General features: G+C 40.0%; 1 protein-coding gene across 3 annotated transcripts in view; it reads right to left on the bottom strand.

The window, feature by feature from the left end:
* Positions 1 to 1739: 1739 nt before the first annotated feature.
* Positions 1740 to 19685, bottom strand: part of vars2 (valyl-tRNA synthetase 2, mitochondrial) — a 19928-nt gene continuing 1982 nt past the window's right edge. For all 3 annotated transcript variants that reach the window (XM_017481442.3, XM_017481439.2, XM_017481440.3), the window contains 29 exons: positions 19617 to 19685; positions 19420 to 19501; positions 19194 to 19294; positions 18912 to 19033; positions 18651 to 18717; positions 18441 to 18538; positions 18254 to 18335; positions 17494 to 17613; positions 16873 to 16981; positions 16684 to 16772; positions 16497 to 16587; positions 15823 to 15950; positions 15063 to 15166; positions 13710 to 13791; positions 13497 to 13573; positions 12297 to 12381; positions 12023 to 12116; positions 11774 to 11844; positions 11551 to 11676; positions 11197 to 11301; positions 8754 to 8822; positions 8595 to 8673; positions 8214 to 8344; positions 6601 to 6753; positions 5633 to 5857; positions 5206 to 5317; positions 4308 to 4513; positions 2163 to 2312; positions 1740 to 1995 (listed from right to left, as the gene is read on the bottom strand). The exon at positions 19617 to 19685 is cut by the window's right edge and continues 120 nt beyond it. In XM_017481442.3, coding sequence (XP_017336931.1) covers positions 1915 to 1995; positions 2163 to 2312; positions 4308 to 4513; positions 5206 to 5317; positions 5633 to 5857; positions 6601 to 6753; positions 8214 to 8344; positions 8595 to 8673; positions 8754 to 8822; positions 11197 to 11301; positions 11551 to 11676; positions 11774 to 11844; positions 12023 to 12116; positions 12297 to 12381; positions 13497 to 13573; positions 13710 to 13791; positions 15063 to 15166; positions 15823 to 15950; positions 16497 to 16587; positions 16684 to 16772; positions 16873 to 16981; positions 17494 to 17613; positions 18254 to 18335; positions 18441 to 18538; positions 18651 to 18717; positions 18912 to 19033; positions 19194 to 19294; positions 19420 to 19501; positions 19617 to 19685 — 3108 coding nt within the window. In that variant the 3' untranslated portion in view covers positions 1740 to 1914. The remainder of the gene's footprint in view (positions 1996 to 2162; positions 2313 to 4307; positions 4514 to 5205; positions 5318 to 5632; positions 5858 to 6600; positions 6754 to 8213; positions 8345 to 8594; positions 8674 to 8753; positions 8823 to 11196; positions 11302 to 11550; positions 11677 to 11773; positions 11845 to 12022; positions 12117 to 12296; positions 12382 to 13496; positions 13574 to 13709; positions 13792 to 15062; positions 15167 to 15822; positions 15951 to 16496; positions 16588 to 16683; positions 16773 to 16872; positions 16982 to 17493; positions 17614 to 18253; positions 18336 to 18440; positions 18539 to 18650; positions 18718 to 18911; positions 19034 to 19193; positions 19295 to 19419; positions 19502 to 19616) is intronic.

Genomic DNA, 19685 nt, shown 5'->3' with positions numbered 1-19685 from the left:
TGTCTTCGGTTTCAGTAGAAATAATAATAATAATAATAATAATAATAATAATAATAATAATAATAATAATAATAATGCTTCAATTTGTAGCAAGTCAATGTGTGGATTTAAATAAATACAGTTGTGCCCAAAAGTTTGCACACCCCTTGCAGAATCTGCTCAATCTTTAATACTGTTAACAAAATAAGAATCATCATACAAATCCCGTGTTTGTTTGTTTATTTATTTATAAATAATTAATGAATAATTAATGAATTTACACACAATAATTAATGAATTTACACAAATGAGCCAGTTCAAACGTTTACACACGCTTGATTATTAATCCCGTGTGTCGTTACCTGGATGATCAGAGACTGTGTTTATGTTTTGTGAGAGTTCTTCATGAGTCCCTTGTTTGTCCTGAGCAGTTAAACCGCCCCACTGTTCTTCAGACAAATCCTCCAGGTCCTGCACATTCTTTACTTTTCCAGCATCTTCTGCATGTTTAACTCCTTTCCAACAGCGACTGTATGATGTTCAGATCCATCTAATCACACTGAGGACGACTGAGGGACTCGTACACGACTATCACGAAAGGTGCACACGTTCACTGATTCACAAGATGCTCAAGAAGGCAACGCGACTGGAATAAAGTCGGTGTGATGTTGGACGTTCGATATTCGCGGATATGCAGAAATTAAGGGACCGTCTCTAAAGTTACATACGAGATTGTTATACACATTTCTAACTTCAATAGCATTTGAAGGGACTGACTTACAGTCACACAACCAACTGGAAAGTGTTCATCTAGGTGTCGGGTATGAGAAACACCTCTTAGATTTCTGATATTTAACCCTACAATTCATGAACCAAAAAAACCTTCACGAAGGCATGAAGGGGGTCAGAATGACCCGTACTGGATTGAATGGTTTTCCTCAAAAAATAGATGTCCTATTAATGAAATATTTATTTATTTATTTATTTATTTATTTATTTATTTAGTACCGCCCTTCAGACGCTAAATAAGATTATTACATGTCTCCCAGAAGACAAAATAAGAACCATTTACACTGATCGTCCACATTACTGTAGGGAGCATGGTTGCCGCGCACCTCTGGGGTTGGGGGTTCGAATCCTGCCTCCTGCCTGAGTGTGCGGCGCTTGCATGTTCTCCCTGTGCTTTAGGGGTTTCCTCCCCCCGTTCAAAGACATGATATGAATGGGTGATGTGCGTGATTGTGTCCTGTGTAGCTTTAAACACTACAGAAAATGGATGGATGGATGGTTGTTATTGAACACAACTGAATAATTTCCCCCCAAATCTGCACAACTAGACTGCACTAAGATGGCGATGATAACTAACCCCCCCCCCCCAATAACACACTTCAGCTAGATATTGCACACATGGTGAATAATATTGTGTTATCAACCGTCACATATCAGTTTCTGTATACAGTTCAATCAAAATTGACTTTACAGGCCTGATTTATGAACTAAAATGATGCAAAACATAAATAAAGATTGTTGATGAAACTTTAAAAAAAAAAAAATTATAATTTTTTTTTTTTATCCCAAATAAATCTCTTAAATTTCATCAGCAATGCATGCTGGGTTATATTCTCTTGAAACAATTATAAATGAAACAATTTAACAGGAAACACTTCAATTAAACTGGAAACAATTATACGGTTAAAAATATAAATAAATTAAACTGGAAATTATCAATTTAAATGTAAATGGAAAAATGCTAGATAGTGTTGTGTACATGATGAATAATTTATTTCAATATTTTGGAAGCATACAAATACTTTGTACAACAGCATTTCTTATATTTCAGCTTGGACCAGTAAAATGTTTTAGTTCTTCCTGCTTAAGCATTGAATTATAATTCATTTTATTGTACATTATTTGGATTCGGTACCAAACTGTTAACTACTTGGAGTCTTTTTTGACCGGCTCCAAAGCTAAGAGTTGTTTCTCGATGCTCTTTAGTTCCTGCTCCAGTGCAGCGATCTGTAGATTTGAAGGTAAAAGAAAAGAACCAAGTTACATTTCAACACGGATGAACTGCTTTAAAAAGGTGCTGCTTTTAGTACACAATCAGAAAACAAACATGTTAGATTAAATCATTTTTGGTTCTCTACGCAAGGCTTAAATTATACAACACAGTAAAAGTTCACCTTATTCCCCGTCTCCTGCCGAACGTGGTCAGGAACCTTCTCTGTGTAGTTTGGTACTCTTGTCCGAGACAGGAATTGCTCAAGTTTAAAGAGGAGCTTTTCTCTTCGCTCAGAAAGTACGATCGCCTGTTTGTTATTATTACTGCAACTCTAAGACAGAAGTAGAGAGAATACAGTATATCGGCAAAGATGTTTAAACATAGACAGTAAAATTACAGGCATTTAATTCATATATAACATCTCAGTATACTATATACACTGTATACAGGTGCATCTCAAAAAACTAGAATATCGTGGAAAAGTTAGTTTTCTCCTGTAATGTAATTAAAAAAGTGGAACTTTCATACATTCTAGATTTATTACACATAAAGTGAAATATTTCAAGCCTTTTTTTTGTTTTAATCTCCATGATTACGGCTTACAGCTCATGGAAATCAAAAATCCTCAAAATATTCGGAATACAGAAATGTCCTGATGACCTGAGACGACTCTAATCAGCGAATTAACTCAAAACACCTGTAAAGGTTTCCTGAGGCTTTAATCTCTCAGTCTGGATCAGTACACAATCACAATCACGGGGAAGATGAATGTAAATGCTGCATTTCATTTGGAAATCAAGGTTCCAGAGTCTGGAGGAAGAGTGGAGAGGAACAGAATCCGAGCTGCTTGAAGTCCAGTGTGAAGTTTCCACAGTCAGTGATGATTTGGGTTGCCAGGTCATCTGCTGGTGTTGGTCCACTGTGTTTTCTCATGTCGAGAGTCGATGCAGCGTCTACCAGGAGATTTTAGAAAATTTCATGCTTCCATCTGCTGACGAGCTTTATGGAGATGCAGATTTCCTTTTCCAGCAGGACTCTGCACCTGCCCACAGTGCCAAAACTTCTAGTAACCGGTTTACTGACCGTGGTATTACTGCGCTTGATTGTGCGACTCGCCTGACCCGAACCCCATAGAGAATCTACGAGAGACACCAGACCCAACAATACAGACGATCTGAAGGCCGCTATCAAAGCAACCTGGACTTCCAGAACACCTCAGCAGTGCCACAGGCTGATCGCCTCCACGCCACGCCGTATTCAGTGCGTTTACATGGACAACAATAATCCACTATTAACCCGATTAAGACGATACTCTGATTAAGAAACTACCATGTAAACAGCAATTTTTAATTACCTTACTCCGATTAAAGTCATACTCGAAGTAAACACAAATGGAATTAAGACGTGTCGAGTATTCCTGTTTTAGTCACATTATCTACGTTTAGTAAAGACATGTACACACCTTAATCGCACTATTAACATCGTGTGGGAGTTTCCACTGCATTTTGCGACAGGACACGTACACACACGGCAGCGCTCAACCGTTTTACGGCAAACAAGAGAGCACGGCTGCGTCCCAAACCGCATACTTGCCTACTATAGGCCTGTAGTAGGAGAAATGCATGTATCTCGGCTACTATATAGACGGTAAGTACGTGGTTTGGGACGCAGCCCACGGCTTCAAGCAGTCGTCTATTTGAACGTACAGCACGACTAATAATTAACCGCACTTGAAGCGCTCGTAAAAATTTTTTTAAATAAAAACACCCAAAACTGTACGTTGATACGTGAAATTCTGGAGGGACGTCGGACGGCGTGGCGCGGTGACATAATGACGTGTGCCGTTAATCCATCTATGTTCTATAAAACGTAAAACGGGTACATGAAAGGAGTATTCTAAAAGCGACTCATGTAAACACCGTAATCACAATATTGTCTTATTCAGAATAAGCTCAATAATTAGATTACCGCTGTCCGTGTAAACGCAGTCACTGATGCAGTAATTCCTGCAAAAGGATTAAAGCCCTGGCGAGTACTGAGTGCATAACTTAACATACTATTCACGAGGTCGACATTTCTGTATTATAAATTCTTTATTTCGAGGTACTGGATTTTTGATCTCCATGAGCTGTAAGCCGTAATCATCGAGATTAAAACAAAACAAAACAAAAAAAAAAGCCTTGAAATATTTCACTTTATGTGTAATGAATCTAGAATGTATGAAAGTTCCACTTTTCCACAATATTCAAATTTTTTGAGATGTACCTATATATGACACTATATCCACTGTGAAATAAGGTGCAGCAATGGAGTATCTCTCTATCACCTGCACATCAAGGTGTAACTGGACTGAATGGTCAGTCACCCCAATGGTACTGCTTTCATGTGGAGGTGGTGCAGGGGAGAACGACAGGGAGCTGGTACCCTCCTGAGGACAGTGCAGATATAGATTACTGATCCGGCCCAGGATGCGGATAGCGTGACTGAAGCTGTGGAGTGTTTGTGCCTGGTCTGCTGTGCACACTGCCCACACTAGACAAGGCAAAAGAAAACATGTTACTTTTTACAGCACTTTAATTGTCTTAAAGCAACCTTACATAAAGACATCGGTGCATTAATCCGTACAAAATGAACCATGTGTTAAAAGAAAATTCTATAGTTTACCACTATTTATAACCAATACTTTACCACCGCTTATCCCAAAGGGATTCTACTGTTTATACCAATGGCTCACCACCATTTTTACCAGTAATTTACAACCGGTTACATAAGTAGTTTAACACTGTTTTATTCCAATGGTTTACCTTAGTTTATACCAATGAGTTGCCACCATGTATACCGATGGTTTATCTCTGTTTACACCAATGATTTACCACCGTATCTAACGATGGTTTCCATCCATTTATACCAAAGATTTACCAATGTATCTAAGAATGGTTTAAATCCATTTCTACCAATGATTTACCACCGTATATATCGATGATATACCACCATATATAACAATGGTTTACATCTATTTATAATAATGGTTTACCACCGTATATATCAATGATTTACCACCATATACAACGATGGTTTATCTCAGTTTACACCACTGGTTTACTTCCATTTATATGAAAGATGTACCACCATTTACCGCCACACTACACCGTCAAAAAATGCTGACATTATGAATATTGTGCAAACAATGAAAAGGGAAAAACAGACATAATCATAAAACTCACTGTCGGGTCGTTCCTTCGTCATGTGACACTGGGCCCTGAGTGACCTGGCCACCCTGACCACTTCCTGTACCAATGGAAAATCCGTTTCCTCTTCAGGAAAGTGCCAATGCCCCTGCGGAAAGCATGTGCAAGAACAATAAGTGCAGAAAATCAGGAAACAGTGCTCTGACATTCAGTCAGGCTGATCTGTGTTATGTAAGGAATAAAACATGGTGAGGCATGCAGTTATGGGAAAATAATAAATGGCAGGTTGTTGTGATGCAACCCTATGCAAAACTAAGGGCTGGTACCACCCTGAAGTTGTTTATTTTCCAATCACAGCATGCCCTAAATTCTTTCATTCCTCTTATACCACAGCAATTACAATGTTTAAGGAAAGACACGCTGTAACGTTTATCTGTTTATCCTGTGGCTGTCATCGGCTCACCAGCTGAGAGGCTGTTGGATATGGCTGCACGCACACACTGGATGGAGCTGGAGTAGGGTTTGGGCTATAGGGCTGCAATCTTTGCCAGAGCTCCTCCGTGAGAAAAGGCATGAAAGGAGAAAGTAGGCGGAGAGAAATGGACACGCAATGATAGAGCACAGCAGTGGCGATCCGCTTCTCTTCATTTTCATTCACGTCCTGTTTCAAAACTGGCTTAATGCATTCCTAGAATGAAAGGAATAGATACAAAAATCATGAAAAGGAGGATTAGGAGGATATATATATATTTTTTTACAAAAGTCATATTTCCACTATGACAGAAATGTGTTATTGGCTGCATTGGGGTCGTATGTACAGTACATACAGGATTGAAGAGGACTAAGTTAAGGTGTTGGTAATTAAGAGGCTCTTATGTAAATGCTGGGATATTTTAAAATTTTCAAAACCAGGTTGCCTCTGCCAAGAAGTTACGACAGATCAACAAGATAATGACCTCAAACATACATCCAATATGTTTAGGTTCAAATCAGCACTCAGTGTATGAACAAGAAGAAGACTTTATTTGTCACATATACATTACAGCACAGTGAAATTCTTTTTTCGCATATCCCAGATTGTTAGAAAGTTGGTGTCAGAGCGCAGGGTCAGACATGATACGGCGCAACTGGATTAGAGAGAGTTAAGGGCCTCGCTCAAGGTCCCGATACTGGCAGCTTAGTGGTGTTGGGGCTTGACCCCCGACCTTCTGATCTGTAACCTTAACTGTTGACCCACCACTGCCCTAGTTATTCATTTCTCTGGGGTTCATTTTAATTAATATTGACAATAATTCTGGTTGACTATAATTTTTAAAAAAAACCCCACACACTAAAAGCATCATAACTTTAGAAATAAAACAAACGAAGTGTAATCAATTCAGATACGTTATCTAAATGACAATACAGTCCGCTCTTAAGTGCTGCACTCACCAGATACACGTCACAGAGGCTGTGGAGCCAGAAGGAATGCAGAGCGGAGGTGACGGTGTGGAGCTCATAGCTCTCAAAGCCTTTATCACACTGTACTACTGTACTGTAAAGTCTCGAACAGATCCATCTGTCTATCCTCGACACAGGAAAGGTCTGAGACAAGAGTGAGAAAAGGAGAAAGAATCAATAACAGAGGCGGCGAGTTTCATGCCGACGTCGATTCATTTGGCAGCCGCTTCGATTCAAAGTGCCTTATAATCTCAGCACAGGGATGCCGTCAGTCTATCGCCCTTGGGATCTGAACTCATAACCTTCTGGTCAAAAACCACACAACCGTAACCCCTGAGCTACCCCTGCTCAAGGTTAACCACCTAATTTAAATTTCACTGCATCATGAATTACGGGTGTCCTTTCTAATCGCCGTACACTGCACATATCTCTCAAATCTCAGTCTTCACTCCACTACCCCACGTATTTTTACTCCAAGCACAAGTATGTATTAAATATGCGTCAGTGTTTAGACTGTAGGCTTTATCTGTGAATGATTTTGAACGTGATCAAGCTCGTGACCGCGTTCCAGAAGGATTTAAAAGCACTCGATAAACAGCAGAACCTATATCACCGAATGAAAAAAAAAAATGGCCGTAATTTATGGACCGTTTTTTTGGTTTATTTTTAAACACATCCTATGCAGTCCTATGCATTTACGCAAGTTATTTACATGAAGCTAATTTACATGGAAAAAAGAGTTTTTACATACAGTATTTGGTTAAAAACAATCATTTGTACTCTTTGGTGTCATTAATGACCAGTCCGTAGAAGTTTTTTTTTTTGTGTGTGTGTGTGAACGTCGCGTCCAAAAATCGCTCGATTTTGCTGCAGATTTTTTTATTTTTCAAAATCTGCGTTTCAATTTGTGGCGTTTTTGGCGCTTTTTTTCTTTAAATTATTATTATTTGTTGAAAACAACTTGAATTGGCGAAATTGCAATCGCACGAGATAATGCTCACAGTGCTGTTTGTTGGTAAATGAGCCCTTCTAGCTGTACTCATATTTGACGCACGTGAATCGAACAGGGCTTTGGCCGTGTCACGTCTCGCCCCGGCTCTGCGGAAAATCTGCGGTGACGTCGAAAAATGCACGTTCGCAAGTTCCTTGATTTTGCGTTCGTTTCTACGATCGTAAAATGGATCAATGCTGGAGGAATTGCATAAAATGATGACTATGGCTTGTAAAAAAAAAAAAAAATCATTAAAAAAGTTGACGGAAAACAGAATGGACAGACGCGTACGTGTTTATTCTCGGCTTTAGCGTCCACGGCTCTAGTCTAAAGAGTGCCGGCAGAGTGCCGAACAAACCCGCTCTGAACGTACGCGTCTTATTTACAGCCATGAACTCATCGTTAATGGTTAAGCATTACGACCGTTCAGTCATGTCGGTTGCTTCATCCAGGCAGAAGTTTTTATGTAACTGGACGTTTAACTGAATATGCCTGGTCTAAAATATTTGGACTGCTAGACTACAGAAACGTTTCCGCTTAGGGACGCAATCATACGAGACACAGGACATTGCACATTCAAACCAAACACAGGAGAGAACTCTTTGCGCTCGACCTCGGCCAGTGGTGTCGGAGGAGCTCCTGTGTCCGGCAGAGATCCCAGAGTGAAGCGGACCGTCTGCCACATCTTATTACAGAAGTGTCTACAGCTCAGGACCTGAGACACGGACATGCTGATGTCCTCTCCTGACAGAGAGAGAAACACGGAGAGGTTGAGACGATCTACTTGAAATGTCTAATTATCCTATATTTGGTTCATTGTAATCTTATAATAAGAAATACTAGATATATTCGACTATATTCAAGGTATTTCCACTTGATGAGAACAGATAACACAAAGCCTTTAAAGCACACACATATGAGACATTTCGATACCCCCCCCCAATATCTGGCCAGACACCACACCTCCTTCACTTTGAGACAGGAGGTCACTTACCCTGGGCTTTGTAGGAGCAGAGAGCAAACCGTAACGCATCTGTGCCACATTCTGGGATACCCTTTGGGAAATCTTTCCTCTGCAGAGAGACACACGGAGGACATAAGGACATAATGAGCCGGCTGAGATGAGAGAGAACATGGTGGTTCTTTTACTGACCTGTGCTTCCAACGCAACTGCTCTCTCTCTCGCATCCAAGTTTCCTCCCATTACTTTTTCTTGAAGTCTCTAAATACACAGAGGAATACGTGAATGCCATAAAAACTCAGTTTATCCCGTACATTATCCGTCTCCTTATTTCACTTCACGTCTCTTTTATAAAGATCAAGCACAGGCAGATTGAAGGTCCGGTTACCTTGAATTTTTCTTCATTGCTTACAAAGACTAACGGGACTGAATGGCAACAACATTTACATGTTAATGCTTAAGCGTTATTCCATGGTTATGAATAAGACTGTTCGGTTGGTTACTGTGGCAGCGGGGGCGTGGTCGAATGCTGGCTGTGGATGGAGAGGAGGCGAGTTTTGAATTGGCAGGTAATGAGGGATTCTCACCTGGGTGATTACCACCAGTTTACTTACAGTTGTGCTCATAAATGTACAGAATCGTGCAGAATCTGCAAAATGTTAATAACTTTTTTTTTTAAGTAAGAGGGAACATAAGAATAAAAACACGATACAGTAAGAGCCAGGGGGGTGTAAACTTTTGAACAGGATGATCGGTGTAAATTCTTATTATTTTGTCTTCTGGGAAACGTGTAAATATCTTACGTAGCGTCTGAAGGGTGGTACTGAATGAAAAAGATAAGATCTTTAAACAAAATAATAATTTACACCGATCATCCTGTTCAAAAGTTTACCCCCCCCTTCTTAATGTATCGCGTTGCCTTCTTGAGCGTCGGTGAACGTTCGCGCCTTTCGTGATAGTCGTGTACGAGTCCCTCAGTCGTCCTCGGTGTGAGAAGACGGATCTCGACATCATACAGTCGCCGTTGGAAAGGAGTTAAATATGCAGAAGATGCTGGAAAAGTAAAGAATGTGCAGGACCTGGAGGATTTTTCTGAAGAACAGTGGGGCGGTTTAACTGCTCAGGACAAACAAGGGACTCATGAAGAACTCTCACAAAACATAAACACAGTCTCTGATTATCCAGGTGACGACACACGGGATTAATAATCAAGCGTGTGTAAACGTTCGAACTGGTTCATTTGTGTAAATTCAGTTATTATTGTGTCTGGTGGACCAGATGTAAACATCTGTTATGTGAAATTGTTTATTCAGGACAGGAATAAATAAAATAAAAAAACTAAATGCAAATTTAATGATCCCTCTTTTATTTTTTTTTTCAATTATTTAAACTTGGCAGATTCTGCAAGGCGTACGGAAACTTATGAGCACAACTGTATATGTGTTTGTTTGTCCTTACAGCAATGTGGTGGGCGAGAGAGTTGTCTTCCAACACACGCACATATGGAGCGTGATCTACAGCGTGTCCCAAAAGTCTCCGTACACAGAGGAAATGAACAATTTTTGGCAAAATATCTTCCGATATTTTTCATACTTGGTTTAATATATATATTTTTTCAGATCTTTAAGAAGGCCTTTAACAAAAGAAGAACGTATCAAGAAAAGATAAAGCACAAAGATTATATTCGACGTGTAATTACTTGCATAAGGACTTTTTCTAAGTACAGTTATATTCTGTTAAAGTGTTCATTTTCCCTATGTAAGGACACACGTCTGTTTTAAACATGAAGTAGAGAATAAACACAGAACTCTTTGTCCAATCGTCTTTTTCATCATAGGTTTTTTTTTTTTTTTTTTAAAGTCGTGAGGTAACTTATCAGATCAGAGAGGTTAAATATTATTTAACTTATTAATGATTAACTCTAAGAAAACTATGAAGGCGTGAAAACGTTCCTCTTTTTTTGACCTGATGTCTATTACTGTACGTAGTCTCCGGTCTGTCGCTGATTTACATGACCGCGCGTGTCTGCTAGAATGAACACGGCTTCTGGACTCTTTTAGTTTTAGCGTGGTTTTATTAGCCTCGGTTTCGGTTTTTGTGATTATAACCCCATCCGTTTTCTGTACAAGGTCGCAGGGCGCCTGGAGCCTATCCCAGGGAACTCGGGGTATATTTGTTTAGGGGAGGAAACCAGAGTGCCTGGAGGAAACCCCTGAAGCACGGGGAGAACACACGGGATTCGAACCCTCAACCCTGGAGGTGTGAGGCAACAGTGCTAACCACTAAACCACCATGCCCCCGTAATTATACTCCAGGAGACTATAATTGGACTTGTTTAGATACTGATAGTAAATAATGAACATGTACACAGTGGATGCTGTGGAACATCTTTAGAACCGCTTAAGCATGTTTATTTTGTCATCAGTGGTCTATAAGGCAAATTTTTTTTTTTGTATTAATGAATATCTGTTGCCTTGTTGATTTTATTTTTATTTGAGTTTCACATGCTGAATTGATTTCTTTGTTTCCTTTCGTGAGTAAGTCCTGATTTATCCTGAAGTCGTTATGATCCACGGTGGTGCGATTGGCCATATTGATTCTCTCAAAACTCGGACAAACTCTGCCGTCAGCATACCTCCGGAGAGACACCCGAGATTACATCCAAAGGGTCGATGACATTTCCCAGAGACTTGCTCATCTTCCGACCGTGCTTATCCCTCACCAGGGAGTGGAAGAGCACCTGAGAGACGGAGAAAGATGAGAGTCAGAGAGCCAGTGTGCGAGTCGGACGCACATGTGCTGAAGATGCAGACATTTTATTTGAATTTAGCGGTTTGAGAAAGACGGAATAAATCTGAAACCGTTTGCACAGTCTTCATTTGTTTAATTTTTTAAAAATGTTGTTTTTTAAAAAAAATCTGAGCTTGTATTTTATTAACGGTCTCTCTTTAACTGCCTAAAAATATCTAATAAGATCAATATACAGTACCTGTTTGAAGGGCAGCTGTCCAGTCAGCTCAGTGCCTAGCATTACCATCCGCGCCACCCAGAAAAAGATGAGGTCACTTCCTGTCTCCAGAATGGTGTTGGGATAAAACTCCTTCAGGTCCTCCGTCTATGGATCGAATATATACTTATTAAGCAATCCTTTTTCAAATCTTATGACGCTTATTTCAGTTTCCGAACTGAATAAAGACAAAGGAATGGTGTACCTGCTCAGGCCAGCCCAACATCGCGAAAGGGAAAAGACCTGAAGAGAACCACGTGTCCAGCACATCTGGATCTAAGACAGGAAAGCGCAGGGGTCCGTTTCAAATATAAAACAGTAGCTGCTTTTGAAAATAAGCTCACACCTAGGCCTGGAATGAATTGGGAATCATTCTTCACTGAAAGATTTCTGCGTCAAAACCCCAGCACTGCTTGCTTTTACAGCAGAGCTTGAGGACAGTGATTACAGTCACCTCGAGTCAGAACAACAGCAGCAGGGTCCACTCCACATTTGACAGCGGCACGTTCCCTGGCCTCCGATTCATTCCGGCCCCAGACCCACTGCTCCTGCACACAGACGCGGTAACCACAGGACACACGACGTCACGCGCCAGATATACACGGAGATCAAAGATTTGTGAAGGAGTCCGGCAAAAAGTACCCGAAACAAGATAAACTGGAGTCACCGATCAAGCCAGGAAAAAAAAGAATACATCAAATAATAATGGCTCTAATAGTTGCTCGTACCTCCTGTGTGGGAGAAAGTGGTGATGTCACTCTGTAAGCTGGAATTTGATGTCCCCACCAAAGTTGTCTGGAAATGCACCAATCGCTGCAGTGTACACATTACATTAGTGTTACGTATTTACACCGTCACATTTTCCACGTTTTGTAGCGTTAAAACCTGGAGCTGGTTTAAACTAGCGCTTAGCATGTATGCCTCCAGGGCTGGGAGTTCGATTCCCGCCTCTGTCCTGTGTCTGTGTGTGTGTGTGTGTGTGTGTGTGTGTGTGTGTGTGTTTGGGGAGGGGTTCCTCGGGGTACTCTGGTTTCTTCCCCAAGTCCAAAGATGTGCGTTGTAGGATGTCCTCTCTAAATTGTTCGCAGTGTGTGAATGGGTGTGTGAGTGTGCCCAGAGTTCCCTGGGATAGCGTGTAGGCCTGTGTAGGATAAGCGGCATGGAAAATAGATGGATGGATGGATGGATGGATGGAAAATTACTCGGGAGTTGTTCAAAATGCTGGATTTTTTATTTATTTTTATAACCACTATAACACTATAACATTTTTACTTTCCCGGGTTTTGACAGATCTTTGGTCTTCCTGATGCTGATTGTTTAGGCATATGTCTTTATCAAAATCCAGGAACAGGTTTATTTATATTTAGATCACATGACTTTTATTTGTTTATTTAAACTATGTGACTTATGATGGTTTAGTTGCACCGGAACTAATTTATACATAATTTGGTAAGCTACACTGATTACTCTTCAGTATTAAAGACTGTTTCATGTAGATTCATGACATACAATCCCAGTTAAGTCTGTTTCAGTCCATTTACCAGATGTGGTTCGGTTCACGATGCCAACACTGCTAAACAAGAAAACCGCAGCATTCAGAGGAAATCCTGCGTTTTATTTCCCTCGAGACTGCTACTTTTCGAGTACCAAGAAACGGTAAAGAAAAAACTGAGGTAAAAGTATGACGTGCTACAAATCTGCAGACATAAGCAGCTTCTCCGGTGACCACAGAGTCACCTTTTTTGTTTTATATCGTCTCGTGAACTCGCAAACTCAAAGTTCACGGAGATAAAGTCAACACGGAGCATAAATAACCGCTACCAAATGTACAAATAAGAGTCTTTCACGTCCTGTGTCCTTTCCCTTTCAGTGAACTGCCTTTTATTTGCGTCATCACCACCATAGCTAAGTATTGTCACCTCACTCACCTGATGTTAGCGAGCCAATTCTTCCACGTTTTAGTGTAGAAGTGAGGAATTATTTCCAGCTCTCCGTCATCCACGACCTAATGGTGGTAATAAAAAAAAAAAATTAAAAAAAAAAGAGTCAATATATAAGACCATAAATAGAATCGTGAGTATTGTCATGAGTGCTGTTTTGACATATCTGCACCATTTAAGCGCATCAGTGCGTGCACGTACTTGAATTGCCTTCTGTGCCATTTCCTCACATCGAACAAACCACTGTTTCTTCAGCAGAGGTTCGATGACGTCTCCAGATCGGCTACAGGTAGAGGAAAAAAAAAAATAAATAAATCAAATCGAATTAGGATAAAAGGACGTGAATCGGCTAATGTGAGCGCTGTAAACATGCATTATGCAAATATCAAGCTTACCACCGAGCCCCGGAGAGGCCCGATCGTCTGTGCACACGGTTCGGTTGAACGTGGCCGAAAGAAAAACAAAAATCATAATGCGTGTGCACGATTGACTTTGCTCGTGCTCAGTTTGCTATTACAAGTTCTCCATTAATAACACTGTGTCCACATTTGTGCTTTCCTCCCACAGAGCATTCTGGTAGTTATTCAGAGCAGCGAGCCAGCGATGAAAAGGAATTCGATCTCATCATCTAGCTTTCATTACGTATTCTGAGTACTGTTCAAATATTATTTAGTCAATTTCTTAGCTCTTGCTCTAATAAAGCAGCGTGCAGTATCTAATATGGTCATGTAAATGTCTTGGACGTGCGTGAACGAATCGAAAGACCTCAGTTTAGCATCTCGCGTCCTTATTTTCTCTTTCGGCATCTCTGGGGCGTTGTGTACTTTAGATCAATTCGATTCAATTTTATTCGTATAGCGCTTCTGACGATGGACGTTGTCTCAAAGCAGCTTTTACAGATATATATATATATATATATATATATATATATATATACATATATATATACATACATATATATATATATATATATATATATATGTATGTATGTATATGTATGTATATATATATATATATATATATATATATATATTTATATATATATATATATATATATATATATATATATATATATGTATATATATATATATATATATGTATATATATATATATATATGTATATATATATATATATATATATATATATATATATATATATATATATATATATATATATATATATATATATATATATATATGTATATATATATATATATATATATATATGTATATATATATATATATATATATATGTATATATATATATATATATATATGTATATATATATATATATATATGTATATATATATATATATATATATATATATATATATATATATATATATATATATATATATATATATATATGTATATGTATATATAAACACAGGATATGGATTTTTAAGTGTGTGAATTTATCCCTATTGAGCGAGCCGGTGGTGACGGTGGAGAGGAAAAACTCCTTAAGATGATACGAGGAAGGACCCTTGAGGGGAACCGGACTCAGAAGGGAACCCGTCCTCATCTGGGTAACAACCCAAGTCTCGTCTCACCTGCAAATCGGTAAAGACATGGCGTGATCCCTCTTCCCTCGAAACAACTTTCTCTCCATCAGTGCACTAATCACACGCTCCCTGGCCTCGAATCGCTTCACGCCCTGAGAAGGAGAGAAAAAGACAGACGGTATTCGGATCTGTGTATCACCCGGTACGTTTAAATTGACATTTCACTAGTGTCATATACACTAACATACGCACTTGAAAGGAAAAAAGACGCAAAAAAAATAGCGAGAGGAAAAAGAGGAAGGGAAAAACACTGAAGAATAGGGTGAGCGTGACATGTGGATGGTGGTGTGTCTGGGGTGGGAAGCTCTTCTGTGATACATTTCATCCAGTTACCCATACATATGATTGAACATACATACAGTACATGATCTTGCACACGTGCGCACACGCACACGCACACACGGATACATTCATAGATTCCCTGAACCATCAACTACAGTACATGCCCATTCATTAAATACATACAAAGTACACATTAACACCTACAATCATAATGTTTTTTTTTTTTCCTTTCCTTTTTTCTTGGTCTGTCGAATCTTCCTGTCTTTTCTCTACTGTCAAATTCCTCTACGGATTTTCTCCCTCTCTCACTGGAACACGAGCACTTCGTATTTCTCACACGTAAACGTGAACATCTCGTTTTCTCAATGCAAATAAATAAATAAATAAATCCGTAAATAAATAAATAAATAAATAAATAATACATTTCCAAAACTGCACTCTATCTCAGTGATGCACAGTTCAGTACCTCGAGCCACTGGCCACAAACGGACGTCATGGCTCCGTCTCCCCCGATCACAGCGAGGCGAGGCAGCGAGTGTCTCTGAGACAGCCGGAAGTCGGTGTGATCGTGAGCCGGAGTCAGCTTCACAGCTCCTAGTAAAGAAAGAAATATTTCGTTGAAGGCTATATATGATACGTCGATGGCTAAGTAGTGTGTACCGATATGTTACGTTTCTGTAATATTCATAATCATCGTAATATGAACAACACACTTTACCAACAACCAACAACCACCTGATACCAACAACCACCTGATATTGTTTTCTCTAAAAACGACTAAAATGTTGTTGTTGTTTTTTTTAACTGAAGCACTTCACACTTACAACGAAAATAGAATAAACACAATAAAGTATCAAATATTATCAATTCAATTCTAACAAAAGAAAAAAAAACAACAACAGTTAAGTCTGTTTATACACAAACATTTCCACCGGTTCCAAAAGTACATTTCTTTTCCAAATCTAATTCTAACCGTTGCCGATGTTACAGGATATCCGATCCACCATTTTTTTCCGCTGGTGTCGGACAGATACCTGTACGTGGAATCGGATGGGTGCCATCTCTAATAAAAATATTAAATAGCTAGGATATATTGTATCCTGAACAGCACGTTTAAAAGCTCAGTGCATTAAAACATACCCGTTCCCAATTCCATGTCCACCATAGTGTCTGTGATGATGGGTAACAGTCGGTCTGTGAACGGGTGCCTGCACTGTTTTCCATGGAGAGCCTAATAGCAAAAAAACATACTTAATACGTTCTATAATCACTGTATGAGCTGTGTGTATATTTCAGTGTGTGTGTGTGTGTGTGTGTGTGTGTGTACCTGGTATCGAGGATCGTCAGGATGCACAGCGATGGCCACGTCCCCCAGCATGGTCTCAGGACGAGTGGTTGACACGGCAACCTCTCCTTCTGACAAAGACACAACAAGAGAAAGAAACTCAGGACCAACCGCAAAATCAGTCCAAAGTCAAGTCAGAACTGAGATCGGATCAGAATATATAACGCTCACGCTGTCCCTCCATCGGGTAGGCGAACGTAACCATGGTCCCGAATTCGACTTTTCGCTGGTAGCCAGGAACAGACAGAAGAGTCCGGCCTGATAACTGCTTCGAGTCGACCTAAACACAGAGACGTCACGTACATCAGGCTTCAGCTTTAGAAATTGTTCTTCAGTCACATACAGTGGAGTTCAAACGTCCGAAACGACTACGTTTGATCGGTTTTGATCAGGATTACGGCGTCTCCGTCTGAAAAGGTGCTCTTCGTACGTATCGACTAACGCTCGCTCGGTTTCTCGCTCTCGTCAAAGAATGCTACTCAAATATTTAAATCTGCTTACAATTTTCCCAGGATTCATCCGCGGTGATATCCAATCGGTTTTTCCTCACACCTCCACACATACGGTGTCACAGCAAGCTCCAAAAAATAATGACGCGAATGGTCTCTAAACATGATCTTTACAAGAACGTGTCACTATTAAATCATGCGTTCTTTAATAATAATAATAATAATAATAATAATAAGAGAACTATCATCTTACTGATAAAAATAAAAACACTAACGTTCACTGTGTAAATCCCATGAATCCGCTGTATACGTTCACGCCGTCTAGATTACACTTTTTTTGTACCTCGATATCAGAGATGGCCGACTCTAGTGCACAGCTCCAGTTGACCAGGCTTTCAGAGCGGTAGATCAGCCCTGAATCACACATCCTTACGAAAGCCTCAGTCACGGCATTACTGAAACTCTGCAGGAAAGACGAAGAGATCCAAAACCACTGAGAAGCATCTCAGCAGCAAAGATCATGATTAAATGGTAAAGCGAGCATTACACTGAACTCTCTCTCTCTCTCTCTCTCTCTCTCTCTCTCTACCAGTTAACATTACGATGATCCTAATTAATATTTTTTACAATGTTCTACAGAATAGCTTTTGGTCTTGAGAAACAGATCCTCTTAATATACTATTCCTTCTAAACGATCCCACTGCGCTCTATTTCCCAATCAAATCAATCAAAATTCAGTATCATTATCAGTAGAGATAAAACTGTGTTCTGTTTGGATACTCATGGAGAAAACCGGCTGTTTACAATTTTTAAATGTGCTTATTAATCACACAGACTAGTAGAAGTCTATAGTATGTAAGGAATAAAACTATATATAGGGTTAAATAATACAATAATATAATATAGAAATGATAGAAAGTCCCCGTGTATGATTTGTTGCTATGGAAACGAAGTGTTCACATTAATATGAACATGTGATTTGACTTGCAGTCGGAACTACAGTTACAGAACGTCAATCGACACCTTCTGACCAATCGGATTCGAGCAAACTTAAGCACCAGGTACGAGATGCTTATCCGAAAGGAGTAAGCGTCGTGTGTTACCGCGTCCATGGTGAAACAGGCCCTGCTCCAGTCCAGCGAAGCTCCAAGTTTCTTTAACTGCCGATAAATCTCATCTCCTTTCCTGAACCACGGAAACACAAACGACTCAAAACTCTTGCGTCTTGTACAGATATAACCTAAAAAAAAAAATAAAAAAAATCTCTCACATCTAAGGTACCAGACTCACTCGTTTTTCCACCTCCACACCTCCTGCAGGAATTCCTCTCTACTGTAATCCTGCCGGCGCTTTCCATGCTCCTGTAACAGCCTCCTCTCCACCACAGACTAACAGAAACGGCAAAAAAACAAAAAAAGAACAAAACACCGTCCTTTAACTCCGAGACAGTCGATCGTCACATTGCAACAACATATACGAGACAGGATGGAGGGAGGAAACCTGTGTTGCGATCCCAGCGTGGTCGCAGCCCGGCACCCACAACACTCTGTAGCCTCGCATTCTCCGCCTGAACAAGCACGGGGTGATTACATCAGACATCAGTGCGTTAATGATGAAAAACTACCCGTGATTTACCAACGTTTTATACCCCAGCGCTATTGAATTCTCATATACAGTTGTTCTCATACGTTTAAAAAATGGTGACGGTAGGCAGATTACTGTGGTATAAGACAAACTGGATAGACATAACCCAGTATTCACCAGCGTGCCAAAGCGTCCTCGATCGCCACCGTCAGAGCGTGGCCGAGGTGCAGCGTGCCCGTCACGTTCGGTGGTGGTATACAGAGGGAGAAATATTCATCCACAGCGTGAGGCATCTCACTCTAGGAAAAGAGTGACAGAAGAAACATCTGTGCATGCTTCTTTTCTGAACACAGATAAAGACCGAACCTAGCAAGAAACCCGATTGTCGTTTTCCAGATATTCACCAAAGGCTTGGATTCATCGTCGATGAACCTGATATTAGTCAGTGTGAGTGCTTACATGCTTCTCAGGGCTGAAGAATCCCTGCTGCTCCCACCACTGATACCAGCACGACTCCACATATTCTGGGCTGTAGGACTGCGGGAGGGGCAGAGTGATATCTGAGGGAGAATGAGAAAGACGAGACGAACGGTTCATTATAAGTCCGATCATTCTCTACATACACATATTCAGCTGAAGTCCAACATCTATATCAGCAGTACTACAGCATAATCACAACCTGTACCTTTCTTCTCTCCAGGCAAGAATGCAGCAGTGTATGATATTTTTTCTTTTTCTGACCATTTTATCCCGACACTGCCAACATCCTACAAAGGCCAGACAACAATATATAAATATATAATGCAGCAAATATATAAATATATATACGTAGTCTTGAAATGTCATGACATGTCTTGTCAGCTAACATTCGAAATAACCCACGCTGCTAAGTATGGCCTTCTCTCTCTTTCTTTTCCGCTTGGCCTTTTCTGACTGAGACCTAAGAGACTG

Source organism: Ictalurus punctatus, chromosome 12 (assembly GCF_001660625.3).
Source record: "Ictalurus punctatus breed USDA103 chromosome 12, Coco_2.0, whole genome shotgun sequence".
Taxonomy (NCBI): Eukaryota; Metazoa; Chordata; class Actinopteri; order Siluriformes; family Ictaluridae; genus Ictalurus; species Ictalurus punctatus.
The sequence above is the reverse complement of the archived record's forward strand: the minus strand, read 5'-3'. Positions and strand labels throughout refer to the sequence as shown.